Here is a 19,750-nt window from a genome sequence, read left to right on the forward strand (position 1 = left end):
CGCACAAGTTCCAGTTCGTCACGGGACCAGGGGGGATGTTCAGGACGGCGCTCGGCTTGGAGTGGTGCAGCAGCGCCTCCCAGTGGTCAGCCTGGAGCGGTGCAGCAACGCCCCCCCCAGCGGTGCAGCAGCGCGCCCCAGCGGCGGGCCGCGGTAACGCACTCTGGCGCCAACGACGAGGACAGCGACAGTGCAGCATTAAATTAAACATGTGACTCACTCAAATATAGTTTGTAGGATAAAGCTGAGAAAATACCTGTTTATGTTTTTTAACAATGCAATGTGAACACAGTCATTCCGAAAATACTGCAAAGTCTGCATCAATGTGCAAAGCCAGTGTTTATAATATTTAATATTTCATCATGTTTCAACAATTATACGATTTATTCTAACAAAAGGGAATTAATTGAGGATGTTTTATGACGAGTGACGAGTGCATTTTATGCCAAGGGTAATATTTTAATATGTTAGTATGACCGATATAATTTCTTAACTTTTACAAAATCCCACATTTGTCCACAAGGTGTCAGACAGCATTCACACATTCACAATCATCTCGCATTGTGCACCCTGCCTACCTGTCACTTCACCATTCCTACCAGCTCCATATACTGGTTTGTATTTTATATAGGTTCGGAAATGTGCATCACTTTATGTGTAGGTACATACTCTCGGGATTAGTAACGCTAAACTATTTCATTCATTAAATTAAAGTATATACATGTTTTATTATATGCTATGTTTTTCCTCCTGCTCCTACACACACACTTATTTATTTAGTGTACACTATTTGAACGAGTTCAGTCTCACCTAGCAGAGACAACGGGCTCATTTCATGCGCTAGGTTTGCCTTATGAATAGAGCTGTTCAGTGGACGGGCGACAGAAAAGGTACTATGATTTAATGCACTGGGTGGGAGCGCCTGACGTGATTGGCTCCCGGGATCCCGGGATCCCGGGAGCCAATCACGTCAGGCGCTCCCACCAAGCCGCGTTTAATCGCTCCCCCCAGGAATCGCTCCCCCCTTTCCTGACCAATAGGAGGCGAGGCCGCCTGCGCAGATTCAAACCCCCTCTGGAAGGAGGCTGGGCGGCGGGATTCGGCGGGATGAACAAAAATGATAATGCCGAGGAGGACGAGTGGAGAGACCAGTGAGACCAGTGTGACCAGAGGACAGTGCAGCGCAGCGAGGCGTGCACCAGCGCGGACCATACGGAGTGTATTAATCTGGCCATAAATGCGCGGGTCTAGATAGACTTGTTCTTATCAAGAATCGGACTTAGTAGGGGATACACCAAGGTCTATTTGGACGGGTGTTGAATGATCAAAACAATGGCTTTACAGTAAGAGCGTAATGGTGTGGACTGCAGGATGGCGCGTCGTCAACACTCAGCTCATGTGGACTTCTAGAAGAGGACCGTCTCCTACCGTTCGTCTCCTTCACAAAGCGTTCCGCACCGCAGCGGGCTGTCACCATGGACCACGTCAAGACGCGCAGGTGAGCGCGTCAATACGCCGTCATTAACCGCACCAGGAGGCTGTCAGTGGTGCAAGTGCGCCCCTTTAGTTATGTACGCTGTTACATACGTGTTCTGTGTGAATGCGCGTCCAGATTGTGAGCCGTCTGTGAGACGTCGTCCCGGGTCTGTCACAAACGCTTATGTGGGGTCGGATCTCGGGTCTGGGTGCACCTGCTCTGGCTCAGACCTCATGGGGTAAAGCAGAAGTCCTTAACGTATCCGTTGTACCAGGAGGTCTCTACCATCCTGTTGGTAAAGGATAGAGGAGATGTTTTGTGTACTAAATAGCATGAATGATAGTAAATAGGTTGTATAACCTAATAGCATTGTCTAAATACAGCCACACACACACACACACACACACACACACACACACACACACTGGCTACTGAAAAGTGATACAGCAGCCAGCTTTTTGTTTCTGCTTTGTTTATCACCGCATTGTCCTTTACAACGAGATGCTCATCAAAAACAGTTTAAGCCAGCGTTCCTATTAACGTATTAATAATTTAATAATAAATTAATAATAATACTTTCATCTACCAATTAAATTATTTTATAGGTCGAAAAAAATAAACAATAGACCAAAAACAAAGGTAAATAATCCTAACAAAAACGTTCAGTACCGTAATACAATAGTTTGTACAATATATAATATAAATAAAATAAATACAAAAATTAAATAAATGTTGGCCCTAAAATTGGCCCTAAATTTTTTTTTAATAAGAGAGCGCACAATCACAAATCACATGAAAATGAATCCATCAATGAATGATTTATGCTCTGATTGAGGCTGGGCATTCATACCCGCTGATGACATAACAGGCTGTGAGCAGGCTGGCGCGTGTCGCCCCCCCCCCCCCCCCCCCCCCAGCACACCCCCACCTCCCCACTCACCCCCTCACCCCCTCCCCCCCCCCCGATACAGCCACCCCCACCGTTGTGTCCCCCCTCCCCACACACACACACACACACACACACACCTATGTGCCTCGTAGGTGGGGGGGGGTGTGTCTGTGTCCCCATCTGGGATGAAAACCAGTGGTGGGAGGGGACCCCGCCCTCCCTCCCCAGGGGACGCTCCCCTCCCTCCCTTCCAACCCCCCCCCCAACCCCCCCCCCCCCTCCCTCCCCCCTCCCCTCCCATGTTCCCAGCTTGAGGTTTGAACCCGTGACGTCCTGGTAATGTCCAGTGTAGTCCAGACACCGGGGGAGTCTGAAGGTACAGGGGTCTCTGTGGCTGAGGAACGTCTCGGTGGGCCTCAGACCGTTAGTGATGACATGTTCCTCAGCTCCTCCCCTCCTCCTCCTCCTCCTCCACCTCCTCCTCCTCCTCCCAGTGAAACACCTCCAGAGGAGAAAGGGCCTTTTGATGTGGGAGCAGCACCTCTCCCCCTGCTCTGGGACCAGGGGGAGAGAGAGAAAGCAGGAGAGAGAGAGAGAGAGAGAGAGAGAGAGAGAGAGAGAGAGAGAGAGAGAGAGAGAGAGAGAGAGGCCCACTCTCTCATTTCCCTAATTGCGCTGTGAGATCAATAGACCATATTACTCTGCCAGTTTCAGCTCTTTCATGGCAAGATACTGTATGAGTCCTTGGTTTGTGTTTGTTTGTGTGTGTGTGTTAAAGGATGTGTGTGTGTTTGTGTGTTTGTGTGTGTGTAATGATGTGTTTGTGTGTGTTTGTGTGCATTGCATGCCTGTGCACGTATGTATGTATGTGTGTGTGTGTGTGTGTGTGTGTGTGTGTGCGTGTGTATGTGTGTGTGTGTATGTGTATGTGCGTGCCTCTGTGCGTGTGAGTGCGTGCCTCTGTGTGTGAGTCTGGGTGCCTGTGTGTGTGTGTGTGTACGTGAATGTGTGTGTGTGTGTGTGTGAGCCTCTGTGTGTGAGTGTGTGTGTGTGTGTGTGTTTGTTTAAGGATGTGTGTGTGATTAAGGATGTGTGTGTGTGTGCAGTGTGTATTAAAGTGGAGTAACTTCTCCCAGCACTTGGCCCTGAGGACCGTATTACTCGGCCACAAGATATATATGAACGCCGCTGAGGCAATTCCTTCCCATGGTTCTTTGCGTTACCATAGATACCGTCACTAATAATAACAACCCTGGCCGTGCCATGTGGCGTGGGCTGAGGTGACATCATCACATGTGATGTGGCGTTGGCCACTGGCTGCAGGGTCCTAGTGTACAACCACCAGGTTCCGATGCACCAAGTTCTCCATGTTACTGACTTCTAGGGGTGGGAATCTCTTGGCACCTCACGATTCGACTCGATTCCGATTCAGAGGTCAACAATTCGATCATAAAACGATTATCATGCATCTCTATGCAACAATTTATTATTATTATTATTATTATTATTATTATTATTATATTATTATTATTTCCATGCGGGATTTTCATAAAAAAAACCTCAGAGTTTGCTAATCACTTCCTACTTATGTGATGATCATTAAAGACAATCAACAGATGAATTACCTTATCTAATATTTTATATTACATAAAGTCGGTTCTCTGCACAGAGAACCCGCAGACAGAAAGGAGCAGCGCTCTGCAGCAGGCGAACAAATTAAATAAAAATAAAAAACATTTTTCTGCATTGAGACAGAATCGTTCTAGAGAGAATCGCGATGCATCGAAGAATCTATTATTTTTCCCACTCTACTGACTTCCATCCCAGGCTTTGCAGCGTGGTTTCAATGGAGGTTCTTGTGTGCATCATGTTGGAGAATACTTTACGATGGAAGTGCTTTACTGTTGGTTTTGTTGTGTTTTCTCCTTCACAAATACTACAACTTTGTGTGCTTGGCAAAAGCTCCAAAGTTGTTCCTCAATTGGTTGAGCAGAAAATGACTGAGCTAGTTCACATTGTAACTAAACTTACACACTGTGCTGTACTCATTTTGGACGTGAGGAAAAACTGTCCTCTTAGAATTTTTTTCCATATTTCATATTAATGGCATTACGACACATGTATTACATTTTATTCAAAGAAGTGACATGGGAAACACGTCAGTTGTTGTAGGTTTGATGGTTGGGTCTGTGTTTGAAACTGTTCCCCTGACCCCCCGGTTATCTTCCAGTGACGACGAGGATGAAGATCTGCACTCGACCGACCCGGAGAGCCGAGAGAAGAGCAAGGACAAGAGGCCGTTGTGTAAAGTCAAGTGGTCCCGGGATGAGGTGGGTGATCACCCTAACCCCTAACCCTAACCACCCCCAGGGGTCCGGGCTGTGGCTCCTGGCCTGTAGCTGTGGTTTCGTGGTGTGGAGTGGTGTATTGTACTGGTACACAGTTTGTTACTGGAGCTCAAGATTCAAGAGAGATTCAAGATGTTTTATTTGTCATGCACAACAAATACAGACGCAGTCGCTCGCAATGAAATTCTTAAGTCTCAGGCTCCTTCAACAGTGCAATATAAAGAAAAGTAAAAGTGTTAAACAAACACAAGTGAGAGCGCTAAGCCTGAATAAACAAATAAATAAAAAACTGCAATACTGGACATGAATAATTAGAATAAAATAAAAATATAATAATAACTAATATATATTAATAGCTAAGGTATAAATAGATGCAGCATAGAGTGAAATATAAACAGACATTTTTATCCAGATGTCGACTGTTATAAAGTGGCATAATGGTGAGCTAGGTAGCTCAGTTCATCCACAATCTGGTACGCTCACTAAAATGATGAAAACATTATCTAAATTTCTGTTTGATTTCCATTGCGTCTCACTATTGCTGACTCAATAAGGCGGTTGTGTATCAGACTGTATCAATTTACGTTGGTCATCTGTGCCGAATGTCGGTACCTGAAAAGCTGAGAGCGCATACACCTTAGGGAGATAGAGATCACGCCACTACACCGTAGTTCAGTGGGTGATCTCCAACACTGTCAGGCCGACCCAGAGCCAAACACGGCCCAGAGTTCTTTTAGATGTTGGGAAGGAAATCACACAACGTGCTGCCTCCGAGCGGTGGTCACGTGCTATGGGGCGGGCTGGGGGCAGAGTGATGGGTTTGAGAGGGGAGAGGGAGGTAGGGATGGGAGGGAGAGGTAGGGATGGGAGAGGGAGGTAAGGAGAGGAGAGGGAGGTAGGAATGGCTTCTATTTTGTGTGATGTGAGAAATGTTCGAAATTAATAACAATGTGGAAATTCAGAAGTTTGTACCGTTTCAAAGGGAAACGGAACCCAACCAAGGAGGGACTATTTTGTCCTTGCAGATGAAATGGACAGAAGTATATTCCAGACACTGGTTGGTTTCTTGTGTGTAAAACTCTGGTTCTCTCTGTTTATTTCCAGGATGACAAACTGAAGAAGTTAGTGGAGCAGAACGGCACAGACTCGTGGAAAGTAATAGCCGGCCATTTTACAGTAAGTACCGTCCTAGAAGAGATCCCCATTCTACCCTCTCTCCCTGGATGGGGCCTTGTGTATCAATAACTTATCTTGGTCTACCTTGTTGTCTTGGCTGGAAATCTTTTAGCTTATCAAATCTCAACAGTTGGAGTGTTGACGTATAAAGGCGACATTCAGACTACAGCTTGCTTCCCAAATTGGATGTTTTTGAAAGTAATTAGGTCAGGACAAACTGTATGATGTAATTTGATATTTCAGGATTGGCAGGAGCTGCTTCCCAATGCTTGGTTTCAAAGTAAACAAGTTCCTAACAAATCATGTGTAATGTGAGCTAACTACATTTAGCTAGTTAACTTTCCTTTCACGTTCAAATATGTCTCCCCCCAGCCAAACATCAGTAATCATATCACTTGTCAGTTGTTAAACAGCATTTCATAACATTTACTTTTTGCCTCTGCTCTGTGTGTGTCGCCACCACACACAACCCCCCGCGGGCCATTAGCCCGCGAGGAGCCATTAGCCCTAGCTTCAGCGCTAATTAGAGACATATCACATTAGCACCCGGGTGGGGGGGATGCTACAGCACGGTGGTGATTAGCACAGAGGGGTGTCACCCTATCACAGCTGCTGGTGGTGGGGGTGGAGGTGGTGGTGATAGTGGGGGTGGCGGTGGTCGGGGTGATGGATATGGGGATGGTGGAGGTGGTGGTGGAGGAGGTGTTGGTGGTGGAGGAGGTGCTGATGGTGGTGGTGGTGGTGGTGGTGGTGGTGGTCGGGGTGGTGGTCGTGGAGGAGGTGCTGGTGGCTACAGTGTGCTGTAATGACGAGGTGGTGGTGGTCAGGGTGGTGGTGGTGGTGGTGGCTACAGTGTGCTGTAATGACGAGCTGGTGGTGGTGGTGCTGGCTACAGTGTGCTGTAATGACGAGGTGGTGGTGGTGGTGATGGCTACAGTGTGCTGTAATGACGAGGTGGTGGTGGTGGTGATGGCTACAGTGTGCTGTAATGACGAGCTGGTGGTGGTGGTGCTGGTGCTGGTGGCTACAGTGTGCTGTAATGACGAGCTGGTGGTGGTGGTGGTGCTGGTGGCTACAGTGTGCTGTAATGATGAGGTGGTGGTGCTGGTGCTGGTGGCTACAGTGTGCTGTAATGATGAGGTGGTGGTGGTGGTGGTGGTGGTGCTGGTGGCTACAGTGTGCTGTAATGACGAGCTGGTGGTGGTGGTGGTGCTGGTGGCTACAGTGTGCTGTAATGACGAGCTGGTGGTGGTGGTGGTGCTGGTGGCTACAGTGTGCTGTAATGATGAGGTGGTGGTGGTGGTGGTGGTGGTGGTGGTGGCTACAGTGTGCTGTAATGACGAGCTGGTGGTGGTGGTGGTGGTGGTGCTGGTGGCTACAGTGTGCTGTAATGACGAGCTGGTGGTGGTGGTACTGACGTGTCCTCGTGTCACAGGGGAGGACAGATGGCCAGTGTCAGCATCGCTGGCAGAAGGTGCTGAACCCTGAGCTGGTGAAAGGACCCTGGACAAAGGAGGAGGACCAGAAGGTAAGAGGAGACGCAGGGTGTGGTTCAGCTCCTCCACCTCCTCCCCCGGCCTCCTCTGGGCGGAGGCGAGGGGAGTAACCCATCCTGTGGAAGTATCTGGAAGGACAATAAGAGGTGGCCTGCAGTCGGAAGGAGGAGGAGGAGGAGGAGGAGGTACAAAGAAAGTAAAGAAAGAATAAATCTGTGACCCTCCTCCGCGGCAAACCGACCGGCCCGACGGGTTCCCGCCAAAAAGACGGGCCAGACGGGTTTGCCGCCAAAATTCTGGAGCAGGCCTGAGTTGAGCTTTTCTTGGCTATGCGAACGCTCCACTACCTCATGGCTTCACACAACTCAGACCTGCCAGGGCTCTGGTGTGAGAGAGAGCGTTCTCCTTATACGGCACGCGGCTCTGACGGAATGCAGAGCATTCCCTCGTCATCCCGTTTCCCGCCCCCCACCCCCCCCCCCCCCCCCGTGTTGGCATCGGCACGGTAACACAAACATACGCTCAGCTATCAATAAGGAGCTCCGACGGGTGACCTCGGGTGACCCCCGCATCACACCGCCGGCGTGTTCCGTCGGTTCTCCGTGTGAGCCTCGGGAACATTCGTTTAACCGTCATTCAAGCCGTCGCTGGGGCACTTCTCGTCCCAGAATGTGTTTGCTATGGACTTTCGTAATAATAAGGGAAAAATAAAAAAGGGAAATGTTCATATAATGTGTAAGGAAGTTTACATTCATTCCAGCTGTCGCTGTGGCTGTTCCTGTGCCCGCTCAGAATGTTTTCGTTATGAACATTCGTATTAATAAGGAAAAATAAAAAGAGGAAAATCTTCATAGAATGTAAAGAGAAGTTTTCTTCTTGAATGAGAAATTAGGGTTGCCAGATTGGCTGATTGGCCAGTGTTGCCAGATCGGCGATTGGTCGCCAGATTGGCGATTGGCCAGCGTTGCCAAATTGGCCGATTGTCTATGGTTGCCAGATTGGCCGTTAATCCCCCTTTCCCTCCCCTGGTGGCAGGTGATCGACCTGGTGCATAAGTACGGGCCCAAGCGCTGGTCGGTGATCGCCAAGCACCTCCAGGGGCGCATCGGGAAGCAGTGCCGGGAGCGTTGGCACAACCACCTGAACCCAGAGGTGAAGAAGAGCTCCTGGACCCAGGAGGAGGACCGCGTCATCTACCAGGCCCACAAGAGGCTGGGCAACCGCTGGGCCGAGATCTCCAAGCTGCTGCCCGGCAGGTCAGAACCCCCAGCCTGACAGCCACGCTTTTGTTTTGGAGGAGGTGGATAGTGGAGTTGTTTAGTGGCTTTGTTTACTTTGAAAAGTTGGGATTGGAAAGTAGGTGGGAGAAGTGGGAGATGGAACGTTTATATTTGTTCTTCTCGCATCATTGAGATAAATGATCAAATATTAGCAAAAATCGTAACATTATGATAATGTCTTGAGCACATGTGGTCGCCATAATTAATGAATACCATTAAAACCAAACAAAATGAATAATGACAAGTATTACTTTTATATCAATTCAATATGATGATGAAAGGGTCTTCAACATCTAGGGCAGATGTAGACGAAACTTAACATGACTGTCCTTGTCTCTCACACGCAAACACACACACACACACACACACACACACACACACACACACACACACACACACACACACACACACACACACAGGACGGACAACTCCATCAAGAACCACTGGAACTCCACCATGAGGAGGAAGGTGGAGCAGGAGGGGTACCTGCAGGACGGCTGCCGGCCCTTCACCTCCTCCTCCTCCTCCTCCTCCTCCTCTGCCCACGGAAAGAGACGCCAGCACAGGCCCTGTCCTCCTGCTCCAGCTCCTCCCCCACCTCCTCTGTCGGACCCCCAGCGCTGTGATCACAGCCCCCTGGCCCCGCCCATCCCCAACCAGGTTGGCTGGGTCACCACACACACACACACACACACACACACCGACCGGCGCACGCACACGCACACACACACACACACACACGCACACACACACGCAGGCACACACACACACACAAATACGCACTCACTCACTCACTCACTCACTCACATGCACACACAGACTAGGATACTATCGGATTTACTGTTATTTGTATGTTTTTTTTAATCTCACATTTCTTCAACATTGTTTTGTTTTATCTATCACTATATTCTACAGGCTCTGGTTGTTCTTTACCTCACTTGAAAGGCACCTTGCATTTCTCACTATGAAAAGCATCATCACTGTTGTTGTGCAGAGTCTAGCACTAGCATGTGTCTGATAGCGCTGTGTGTGATGTAGATGGGGGGATATCCTTACGACCAGCACACCGGACACCTGATTGAGAGCCTGCTGGACTCCTCTGGCTTCCTGTCGGTGAGTCTGCTTCACGTTGTGGTCTTGTGTTCTTGTGTCACCGTTTCTATGTGTTACCTCTCTGGATCTTCTTCGGCTGCTGCAGCTATTATTTATTCAAAGGGAGAGTGAACCCAAAATCGTCTTTTGTTGAGTTTTAAACGTTGTCATATGTCTTTTATGATCTTCAACATAGTAATCTATGCCGTTTTATCACCGTTATTGAAGTATTAGTATTAGTTAGAGTATTAGTATATGCTACACGTGAACCTCCTAAGATGGCACAATTTGATTGGTTCGCTATCTCGGGATATTGGGCAATATCCAATGATTGAGATCTCAAACTCGGGATATTGTTTTCGGTCGTCTCGTCACGCTAATAAAAACAAATAAACCGCTAATAAAAACAAATAAATCCTGGCAAAAAGTGTTATCTTGCTTATTTTTGGAGTGTTCTATATACTAAACAATTATTCACCTCAGGCTCCGTGAATTCACTTCGCCTTCGGCGAATAATGGTTAAATATCCGAAGTCTTAACCAGTCTAGGGAAAGATCCAATCTGCTCTGAATGTAGGAAGCATTTTCTTCGTAACGCCGAAGTGAGTCAACTCTTCGCCGTCATAACGACGGTGTGTGGCACATTCCATAACCAACATCCCTCATTACAAGGCTCATAAACAACGACGGTGCTACAAGAGTAGAACAAAGTCACCGTGGATCGTAACCATAGCGATAACATGCGCAGAATTCGAGCAGAAACTGGGGGTTCACGCAAACTTTAACTCACTAACCTTTGTCTTCAAATCCAAAACTTAATCTTCTATCCTTTACTTTTTCCCGGAGGCGGACGACATGATTCAATCTGATTATTAATAAATGTGTAAAACCTTCTCTTCTCTTTCCTCCCTGGTCTCCTCTCCTCCTTGATTCCTCGTCTCCTTCCTCCTCGCCTCCCCTCCTCTCTCCCGGTGTGTCTCTTCCAGCCGTGCTCCCTGGACGACCCCGACAGAGAGCAGCGAATCAAAGAGCTCGAGCTGCTGCTTATGTCAGCAGAGACTGAGGTCCGTCGCCGTGACGACCAGCGACGGGGCCCCCCCCTCGTAAGAGCCCCCCCTTGGTGCCCGAAGGCCTGCTGTAGTTTATAGCCTGCTGTAGTTTTTGGCCTGCTGTAGTTTTTGGCCTGCTGTAGTTTATAGCCTACTGTCGTTTTTGAGCCTTTTGTTGTTTTTGGCCTACTGTCGTTTTTGGCCTGCTGTAGTTTTTGGCCCGCTGTAGTTTTTGGCCTGCTGTAGTTTATAGCCTGCTGTAGTTTTTGGCCTGCTGTAGTTTATAGCCTGCTGTAGTTTTTGGCCTACTGTAGTTTATAGCCTGCTATAGTTTTTGGCCTGCTGTAGTTTATAGCCTGCTGTAGTTTATAGCCTGCTGTAGTTTTTGGCAAGCTGTAGTTTTTAGCCTGCTGTAGTTGGAGTGTGCGTAGTTCTGCAGTTGACCTGACGTTTGCTAGCTTGCGTGCACATGCGTCAACACAGCAAACGTGTGCACACACCGATGCTAGTAGTGTTAGCTTCTGTAGCTGCTGTAGCTAGCTTTCCTGCCTCCCCTCCTCCCCACATCCCCCCCCGCCCCTCGAATCTCCCCATCCCTCCATTAGCCTTTAGCCGCTGCTAGCTTTCACTAAACCTCCCCCATCCATCCTCCCCGCCACATGCCTCCCCCCCGCATGCCTCCCCCATGCTCAGCTGGGGGGCTGTGAACTCATCTTGGTGCTCCTTGTCTTTCCTGAACAGTTTCTTAACCCTCTTCCCACCTCTCATCATCACATGACCCTATTTCTGTCTTATTCGTTCCTGCTGATTGGTGGAGCCTCAAAAGGGGGGATTATACAGTGAATGTCATTGGTCATCACTCGTTCATGTACAACCCAAACACTGGAACAAATACAAACAGTATTAGTAACATTTTATGTATTATAACTAATGGATGTACTAATATTGATTCTGGAATTGGATATCAGTCAAATACATCCCATAAATAAACAAATTAAAACCTAAAGCAAAGCTACTCTAACCCTAACCCAAACCCAAACCTAAATAATTTGACCAAACTGAGGTTTGAAACACTGAAGCCCTGCACTGTTTTGACTGAAGCATTGTCAATAACACTGTATTGGTACATCCCTAGTAACAACAACAATAAAGTTACTATTCAGCATCAGGTCAATGAGTTGGACTCCACTACCCAGCATGCATCTGTCACGACTCTGCCTCCCCGCTGGTGGGCGTGTCCACCGCCCGGCCCTCTAACCCCGGCCCCTCCCTCCCCCTGTAGAGCGTGGAGCAGCAGCAGCTCTTCCCCTGGTCCCCCAGCGGGACCCCCCCCACGGGGACCCCCCCCAGCAGCACCAGCAGCCTGGAGGACCAGGAGGCCCCGGGGCCCTGGAGGGGGGCCCCCCACCAGGGAGAGGGACCCCCCGCCGGGCCGCTCCCCGTCTCGCCCAGCAGGTTCCTGGCGGTGGAGGCGAGCACGGTGCTGTCCACCCTCCACACCATCCCAGAGTTCGCCGAGACCATGGAGCTCATCGACTCGGTGAGTGGGAGGGAAGGGAGGGGGAGAGAGAGAGGAGGGGAGGGAGGAGGGGAGGGGGGGGAGGGAGGAGAGGGAGGAGGGGAGGGGGAGGAGGGGGGAGAGAGGGAGGAGGGGAGGGGGAGAGAGGGAGGAGGGGGAGGGGGAGGAGAGGGAGGAGGGGAGGGGGAGGAGGGGGGAGAGAGGGAGGAGGGGAGGGGGAGAGAGGGAGGAGGGGAGGGGGAGAGCGGGAGGAGGGGGGGAGAGAGAGAGAGAGGGAGGGGGAGAGAGATGGAGGGGCAAGAGACAGAGGGGGGGAGGGGGAGAGAGACACACACAGTGGTTTTAGTTGTTTACGTGTTAAATTTAAAACACTCGGTTCACATCTCTATCATGCACTTGACTCCAGCTAACTAGAAAGATTTGATGAAAGTGTTCTCATAAAGCTACTCTGCACTCCACTTGTGTCCGGTTGATGGTCTTTTAGTTTTCTAGAAACTAGATCATGCAGCACACGTGTATTTTCTTACCGTACACTTTGATCGTTTGCTGAGAAGATGTTTTGGAAAAAGCCTCTGGGAGGGACTCAATGTAAATGTGAATCACCAACATGGATGCTGGTCCCAGCCTCTGGCCTCTGGCCTTCAGACTCAGAGGCCGGACATATTGAAGATCCAGTGTAGCTGTGCTCCTCTCTCCAGGACCCCATGGCGTGGAGCGAGGTGGCCAGCTTCCACCTCTCCGACGGCGGGACACCTCCCCGGCATGCCAAGGGAGCCTACTCCCCTTCTCCTCCTCCTCCTCCTCCTCCTCAGGAGAGGAGCACCACGGAGCAGGAGGAGGAGGAGGAGGAGGAGGAGGAGGAGGAGGACGTCCGCTACACCGTCCACGCCTTGGCGGCCGTCTCCGGCAGCCTGGACAAACACCGCACGCCGCTGGGCCCCGGCAGGGCCCCGACACCGGGCCCCAACGCACCCAGGCCCGGGCAGCCGTCCCTGGGTCGCACCAGGCGGAGGGCGGGGCAGTCCCCCATGTGCGACCGCACCTGTCCGTCCTTCCTGGAGAACGTCCAGCTGTCCCCCAGGAAGACGCCCAGCAAGGGCCTTCCCTTCTCCCCGTCGCGGGTGAGACGAGCTCCAGGGTTACAGCGCTCTCCAGTCATTCATCTGTAAAACGCTTTAAAAGAACATGCAGGGAATCACAACCTGTGCTTGTTGTTGTTATGTTTAACATGGGTGTAGTTAAGCTGGCAATTCTCAATTTTACAAAACTTTGACTCTACTCTTGCAACTCTCATAATGTTCTTTAGAAGTAAGTAAGTAAGTAAAGCTGTATTCATATAGCACCTTTCATACAGGGATTGCAGTTCAAAGTGCTTTACATAGCATCAGAAGAAAAGTAAAAAAGAAGTTTGTGCATTTTAAGGACATCTGAACCTGTCCATCTGATACGCCTACATTTCCTGAATTACAGTAAAAACTGTTTTTGAGTTAAAACTTCAAGTAATATAACACAGTAAAAAACAATCAGCAAGCGCAATATAGAATATAAGTAAAATAGAAGTATCCACAATGAGACCATGAGCACGTTGAGAGGCGGGTATAGTGCAGTAGTGGGATAGGGCATTGGACTGGTGCCGGGTTCGACAGCCAGTGCTGTCCTCAGCAACATACCCAGACTCCACAGAACATGTGTCTGAAACCACATGTTTCTGATGCCACCGTCCTCTACAGTCACATTGTAACCTAACCTCTCTCTCCCTCTCTCTCTCTCTCTCTCTCTCTCTCTCTCCCCCCCCCCCCCCCCCTCTCTCTCTCTCTCTCTCTCTCTCTCCCCCCCAGCCCTTCAACATGTCGGGGGCTGACCAGCTGTGGCTGGACCACCCGTCCTACACCTCCACGCCGGTGTGCGGGCAGAAGGGCCTGCTGACCACGCCCAGCCACAAGGACCTCCTGCCCAGGAGCCAGAAGGAGAACGCAGGGTGAGGACACTGGATTAGTGTGGCCCTTAATCGCAGTTACAGTCCCGGTCCAAACACAGGAAACTTCCGAAAAAACGTTCTCACTGAAACGTTTCAGCGTGGACACACGCTCTGACGCAGTTTGGGACCGTTTGCATTCCGTTGCTCGCTGTAGATCGGGGTTTCGTTCACCGATTTTTATTCCGATGTTTTTGTATTTTAGTGTGGACCCACAGTCCTACGTTTTTGTCGGACGAGTTTGGTTCCGTTTGCTTAACGTCTCTCGCTATAGAGCGTGGTCCCGTTCACAGATTTTTATTCCGCTGTTTGTGTTTTTCCGACGTTGTGTGCCTCCTGTAGCTCCAGGACTCCCAAATATCGGAAGACGGTTATGATCCCGACGCCTAGGACGCCGACACCGTTTAAGAACGCTCTGGCGGCGCAGGAGAAGATGCACGGGCCGGTCAAGATGGAGGTGAGGGTGGCCATGTTGCGTTTGTCGTCCGATGCCACATGACTATGAGCTGGTGTCGACCCTATACCGCACTGCCTCATGGGACAGAAAAGTGTTTTTTAACTAAATAGCACTACAAACTTGGTAGTGAATATCGGCATTAATATTGGCCGTATTCATGTAATCTACCGATTCAAATATTAACAGCGTCGGATATTGGTTTGGCGATTTATTGGCGCTTCCCTTATATTGATTAATATTATGATGATATTATGAGCAATATTATTGATATTTATTAATAATGTGATTGTGTCTGTGTGTGTGTGTGTGTGTGCTTGTGTATAGCCCCAGCCGCTGGCCTTCCTGGAGGAGGACATCCGGGAGGTTCTGAAGCAGGAGACCGGGGCGGACATCTTCATCAGGACGGACGGCCAGCCGGACTACGACTCCTGGAAACACAATGTAGGCGTTCCTTCCTCTTCCTCTGTTTACCCTCCTCACACCCACCAGTCTGTGGAGGATGAGCTCCGAGCTGTTCCACAACCTCCGTTACATTAGAACCATTACGCTAATCCCACTGCTTAGGACTACAGCAGTTGGCCAACGCTCATGATTCTCACGTAACAGAGGTTGTTTCCGTGAGCTTAGAGCTAAGATTTGAAGAATCATTAGATAATCGTTACCGTAATTCAGCTGCTTAGGTAGTCGGAAGCAGTGGAAGCAGTACCATCATGATTTTAATGTAACAGCTTTTTTGTGAAGCTGTGAAGCTGGGTGTCGCTCTAGAAGTGACTCTGTTGGTCCGTCTCCCCCCCCCCCCCCCCTCCCCAGATGAGCGGGCCAGCCAGGAAGGTGAGGAAGTCCCTGGTGCTGGACCCCTGGGGTAAAGACTGCCTCCACGTGGAGCTGTTTGAAGACCCGCTCAACACAGCCCAGGTAGGCTGCAGCTCAGGTAGCGTTTCTATTGGCTCTGCTGGTTACTGGTCACTTCTGGGGGTCCACACCTGAGATACACTCCCTCATTAAAGCGGTGAGACGCCGATAGATCGACTCAAACGTTGCTTGGTCTTTCCTGAAAGAGTAAACATACACTTCAACAGTTAGCAGAGGACCATCTCTGAGCCAATTAGACAATAGCTTCTTCTGCTTGGCTCAAATGGGTGTCATGTGACAATTTAAATTTACAGCATTTAGCAGAAGCTTCTATCCAAAAACGTCTTACAACGGTCCATTCACACATCGAATGCGGAGTCAACCACGCAGGGCGACAGCCAGCAGGTCAGGAGCAGTCATGGTGAGGCGTCTCGCTCAGGGACACCTCCACATTCAGCTAGGAGGAGCCGGGGATCGAACTAGCGACCTTCAGGTTACAAGTGTCAACCTGCTCTGCCTCCTGAGCTAAGCCGAACCCAATGGCCTGTTTTTACAGTTATACTCAAGACTAAAAAGTAACTATTGTTCCTTGTATCAGTATGACTGTTACTAATGCGACTATCTAAAACAATATAAACACATCAGATAGGGTATATAACAAACCTTTACGGATGTGTTCCCAGGTGGCGTCGGACAGTCTGCTGACCAGCTCGTTGCTAATGACGCCCACCTCGGAGAGAGAGGAGAGGAGCCGGGCCCCGGCCGGCAGGGACAGGGCCCCTCAGCATCGCCACGGCAACCAGAGGACAAAGAAGATGTCTGCCTCACACAAGACCCCGCCGCGGCCGGTACGCAGAGCCCTCTCTCTGTAACGTAGACCCCTCCAACGTAGAGCAGCTTATCACACTGAACGCTGACAGGTTGATGAATGTATATATTGTTATTAAACAGTTATTAGTAGTTTTTTTTTTAAGTAGACAATAGTAGAGAGTAGAGAGACACACGTTTTAAAACATTAAACAAAACAATAAGAAGAAGGCAAAGACACACAACACATTTTCTCGACGTGTACAGACCTGCCAACGAGGTAAACCAATGCTGCTCTAAGACCATGACCTGCCACTCTCTCACACACACGCATACACACACACACACACAGACACCACCCTGTCTCCTGGTCCCTGGTCCGTTAGACCCCCCCTGACTCTCTGTACCCCCCCCCCCCCCCCCCCCCCCCCAGGAGAGGAAGGACTGGGAGGCGGTGGTCTACGGCAAGACGGAGGACCAGCTGATCATGACGGAGCAGGCCAGGCAGTACCTGAAGCCCTACCCCATCCCGGGCTCCACCGCCCGGACCCTCGTCCTCTGAACGACCCCCCCCCCCCACCCACCATCCACCCCTACACCCTTGTTGCTATGGAAACGTTAAGTTCTTCCATAACGAAAGACGCTTTTTTTTTCGACAACAGCAAGAAGCAGAAGGAGAAACTGTTGAATCTGGACTGGGGAACATTCTGGCTTTTTTCAATTTTTTTCAGTTTTTCTGGACGGAGCAGAAATCAACTGCCACTTTCGTCAGTTCCCAAATACAATGTTGTTATTATTTTCCGTTTCTAGGTCACTGCGCAGCTCTTCCTCTGTCCTCCCATTGGCCGTTAGTTCTGTTGGCTCCGCTGCATACCAGTTGGGTACTGGTTGTACTGGTTTTGTTTTGCTGTGATGTGGACGCCTCATGCACATACTCTCGGCTGTAGATAGAGATTGTTCATAATTAGCGTTGGCTACTTGTGAGCTTTATATTTTTAATATATTTGTTGTACGAAAGAAAAGAATACTTTTAATACATTAACGCTGTTCATTAGGTGTGTCTTCCAAGCTTTGTTGAGCTGCGGTCTTCCATAGAACTCTCATTGACTAAAGGTTACAGGAATGTTGTGGGATCATAGCCTGGGAATCCAGACCCACATCTAGAAAGCTGTGGGTTCTGAGTAATGAGTAATGAAAATGGCCCAACTCGAGGGGCGGAACCAAGCATGCATTTGAAAATATCACTGCACGCAATTGGATAACACTACGACCAATCAGAAGAATACAAGGGGTGACGTATCCAGACCAGCAGAGCTAACCAATAGTTAAGACTAATGGCTGGTTCAGACTACACGATTTCAGCCCCGATTCGTTCGTCAAATGTGACATGTTAAATCGTGGAGGAATATCTGAGAATCGTGTAGTCTGAACCAGCCCCGATCGGTAAAACAGCAACGCTTTTGGCCCGCCTATATCAGATACACCGATGTGATTGGTTAATGTTCTGGGTTTGGGCAATTGGGGAGTGAGTATATTGCTCGTTCCCAGAGTGACTCGCTGAGCAAATTCAAATTGTGCTCTGGAGAGAACTCTGGATTTCCAGGGTAGTGGATCAGGAAATAGTGCTAACTTTATTTTCTTTTTTAAAAATCAACGTTCACTTTTTTACGTGAGTTCACCTTTTTGAAGTTAAACGGTTTGTTAAGAGCCCAGGATATTGGTCAACGTTTTCTCTGTCCTAATGGACGCCTGCCATCATTTCTGTTCAGCTCCCCATCGCAGTGTAAGCACACTCCGAAACCAGCAGGGTGACCGGCCATTGATATCCATTACCTTACAAACAAGGCTTTAGGAACTCCCTTAACTGTATCTTCGTTTTGTCCAACACAAGTTAATGCCTACAAAATTTGTTAGTGTTGTGGGAACTATAGACCTCTGAAGAATAAGCCTGGTTCCCTCGGTCAAATGTCTCTGTCTGACTTTTTTCATCTGCTTTCGACTGGGTTTTTGGATTGTTCGTGCCGTTAAAGTAGCATTAATAATCGTTTACTACTTTAACGGCACGACAACCCAAAAAGCCAGTCGAAACTAGATGAAAAAAGTGTGCAGTTTAAAACGTGACGCAGCTTTTACTTCTTCGCCACCTACAGAGTTTGTTATGTACGATTGTTCAAAAACGCAGTGTTAATTCACATAGACATTTGACCGAGGGAACCGGAGCCTCGGAGGCGGGACTTATTCTTCAGAGGTCTATGGAGAGATCGAGCTAGCCCGGGCTGTCTGTCTGACAAAACAAGGAGTGGCTGAGCACTCGATTATTACAATGGACGTCAATGACCGGTCAACTGCCCGATTTCAGACCACGTACCCAGGGAGAGGGGGAGAGTTGAGCAAAGACCACGGCTGATTCACATCTCGACATAGACGATGTTAACAATCAACCTTCTCCAATTCATCAAAAGTTCTTGAAGGAAACATTTTTTTATCGTTTTTGTTCGTTTGTGTTTTATTTCTATGAAGAACACCTATCCTGATGGATATCACGTCTTTGGCAGACGGAGGCAGGAAGCTGTCATTATTGCACTACCATGGAGTTTCCTGTTGGATAAAGAAAGGAGGCGTGTTTTTTGAGGGAAACTGGTTTTAGCACTTCAGAAATTATGGTTTGGTTGGTCTCCAGTAGAAGGGAAGGACTTAGGCCATAGTTCTCTGTGGAAACATTTTTTTCATTTTATTATTTTATTATCTGAAATGGCTTAATCGTAATCAATACAATTTCTTGGGAGAAGTCGATCCTGGCTTAGGATGGCCGTTTAAAACAGTCTAAAATAAGTAAACAACTGATAACTTCTAAAGCCAACTGTATTTTCTCAAAGAGGAGGAAACCAGTTTGAAGGTTCCTGTGTGAGTCTGACAGACCAGTATGTCCTGGTCAGACCACACTGAAACAGACTCACAGTCAGAGGGAGGGCTGAGCTATTTATTTAATATCTACTAATTTATTTATTTCTAAAGAAAAAAAACAACAGAAATTATTGAAATTATTGAAGAATTCTATTTTCTTTTTTTTCCTCGCTGATGAAGAAAATCCACGTTGGTCTTCCAGAGACAACAAGTATTTGTTGTAAGCAGACACCGCCATCTAATAATAATAACATGTAGTTCTATCACTGAATCAGTGTGTGCGTTCATCTAGAAGGATTTCTTTGCAGATTCTAATCATAGGCAAAATTGCACTTTTTTGTACTCATTGTGTTTACTCGTGATAACATCGTTCGTGTGCTGATAAAGTGGCTCCTGCTGGGGGTTGGATTTGTTGCCCGGTGGTTTTCCT

The 19,750-nt window shown here is 48.7% G+C and overlaps 2 protein-coding genes across 4 annotated transcripts in view; one reads left to right on the top strand and one right to left on the bottom strand.

Annotated features, from left to right (window-relative positions):
* The window catches only part of LOC311355560 (V-set domain-containing T-cell activation inhibitor 1-like), a 204,691-nt gene that overhangs the window by 77,091 nt on the left and 107,850 nt on the right, over positions 1-19,750 (bottom strand). The window lies entirely within an intron of this gene.
* Positions 1,146-18,498, top strand: mybl1 (v-myb avian myeloblastosis viral oncogene homolog-like 1). 3 transcript variants are annotated; one of them, XM_084475315.1, is made up of 16 exons: positions 1,146-1,498; positions 4,597-4,696; positions 5,819-5,890; positions 7,326-7,418; positions 8,422-8,642; positions 9,086-9,326; positions 9,705-9,779; positions 10,744-10,860; positions 12,089-12,346; positions 13,006-13,446; positions 14,164-14,303; positions 14,643-14,757; positions 15,082-15,198; positions 15,568-15,672; positions 16,293-16,457; positions 16,850-18,498. In XM_084475315.1, exons 1-16 carry the CDS (start codon positions 1,476-1,478, stop codon positions 16,976-16,978), a joined length of 2,412 nt encoding a protein of 803 aa, XP_084331441.1. In that variant the 5' UTR covers positions 1,146-1,475; the 3' UTR covers positions 16,979-18,498. The 3 variants fall into 3 exon arrangements, with proteins under 3 accessions (XP_084331441.1, XP_084331442.1, XP_084331443.1); XM_084475316.1 differs by having other exon boundaries at positions 13,024-13,446; XM_084475317.1 differs by lacking the exon at positions 10,744-10,860.

Source organism: Micromesistius poutassou, assembly GCF_964030765.1.
Source record: "Micromesistius poutassou genome assembly, chromosome: 11".
In the NCBI taxonomy this organism is placed as follows: Eukaryota; Metazoa; Chordata; class Actinopteri; order Gadiformes; family Gadidae; genus Micromesistius; species Micromesistius poutassou.

Coding starts and splice junctions, on each gene's coding strand:
- mybl1 (XM_084475315.1), top strand. CDS start 1,476: ATGGACCACGTCAAGACGCGCAG. Junction 10,861..12,088: donor AGCGACGGGGCCCCCCCCTC/GTAAGAGCCCCC, acceptor CTCCCCCTGTAG/AGCGTGGAGCAGCAGCAGCT. Junction 15,199..15,567: donor ACGACTCCTGGAAACACAAT/GTAGGCGTTCCT, acceptor CCCCCTCCCCAG/ATGAGCGGGCCAGCCAGGAA.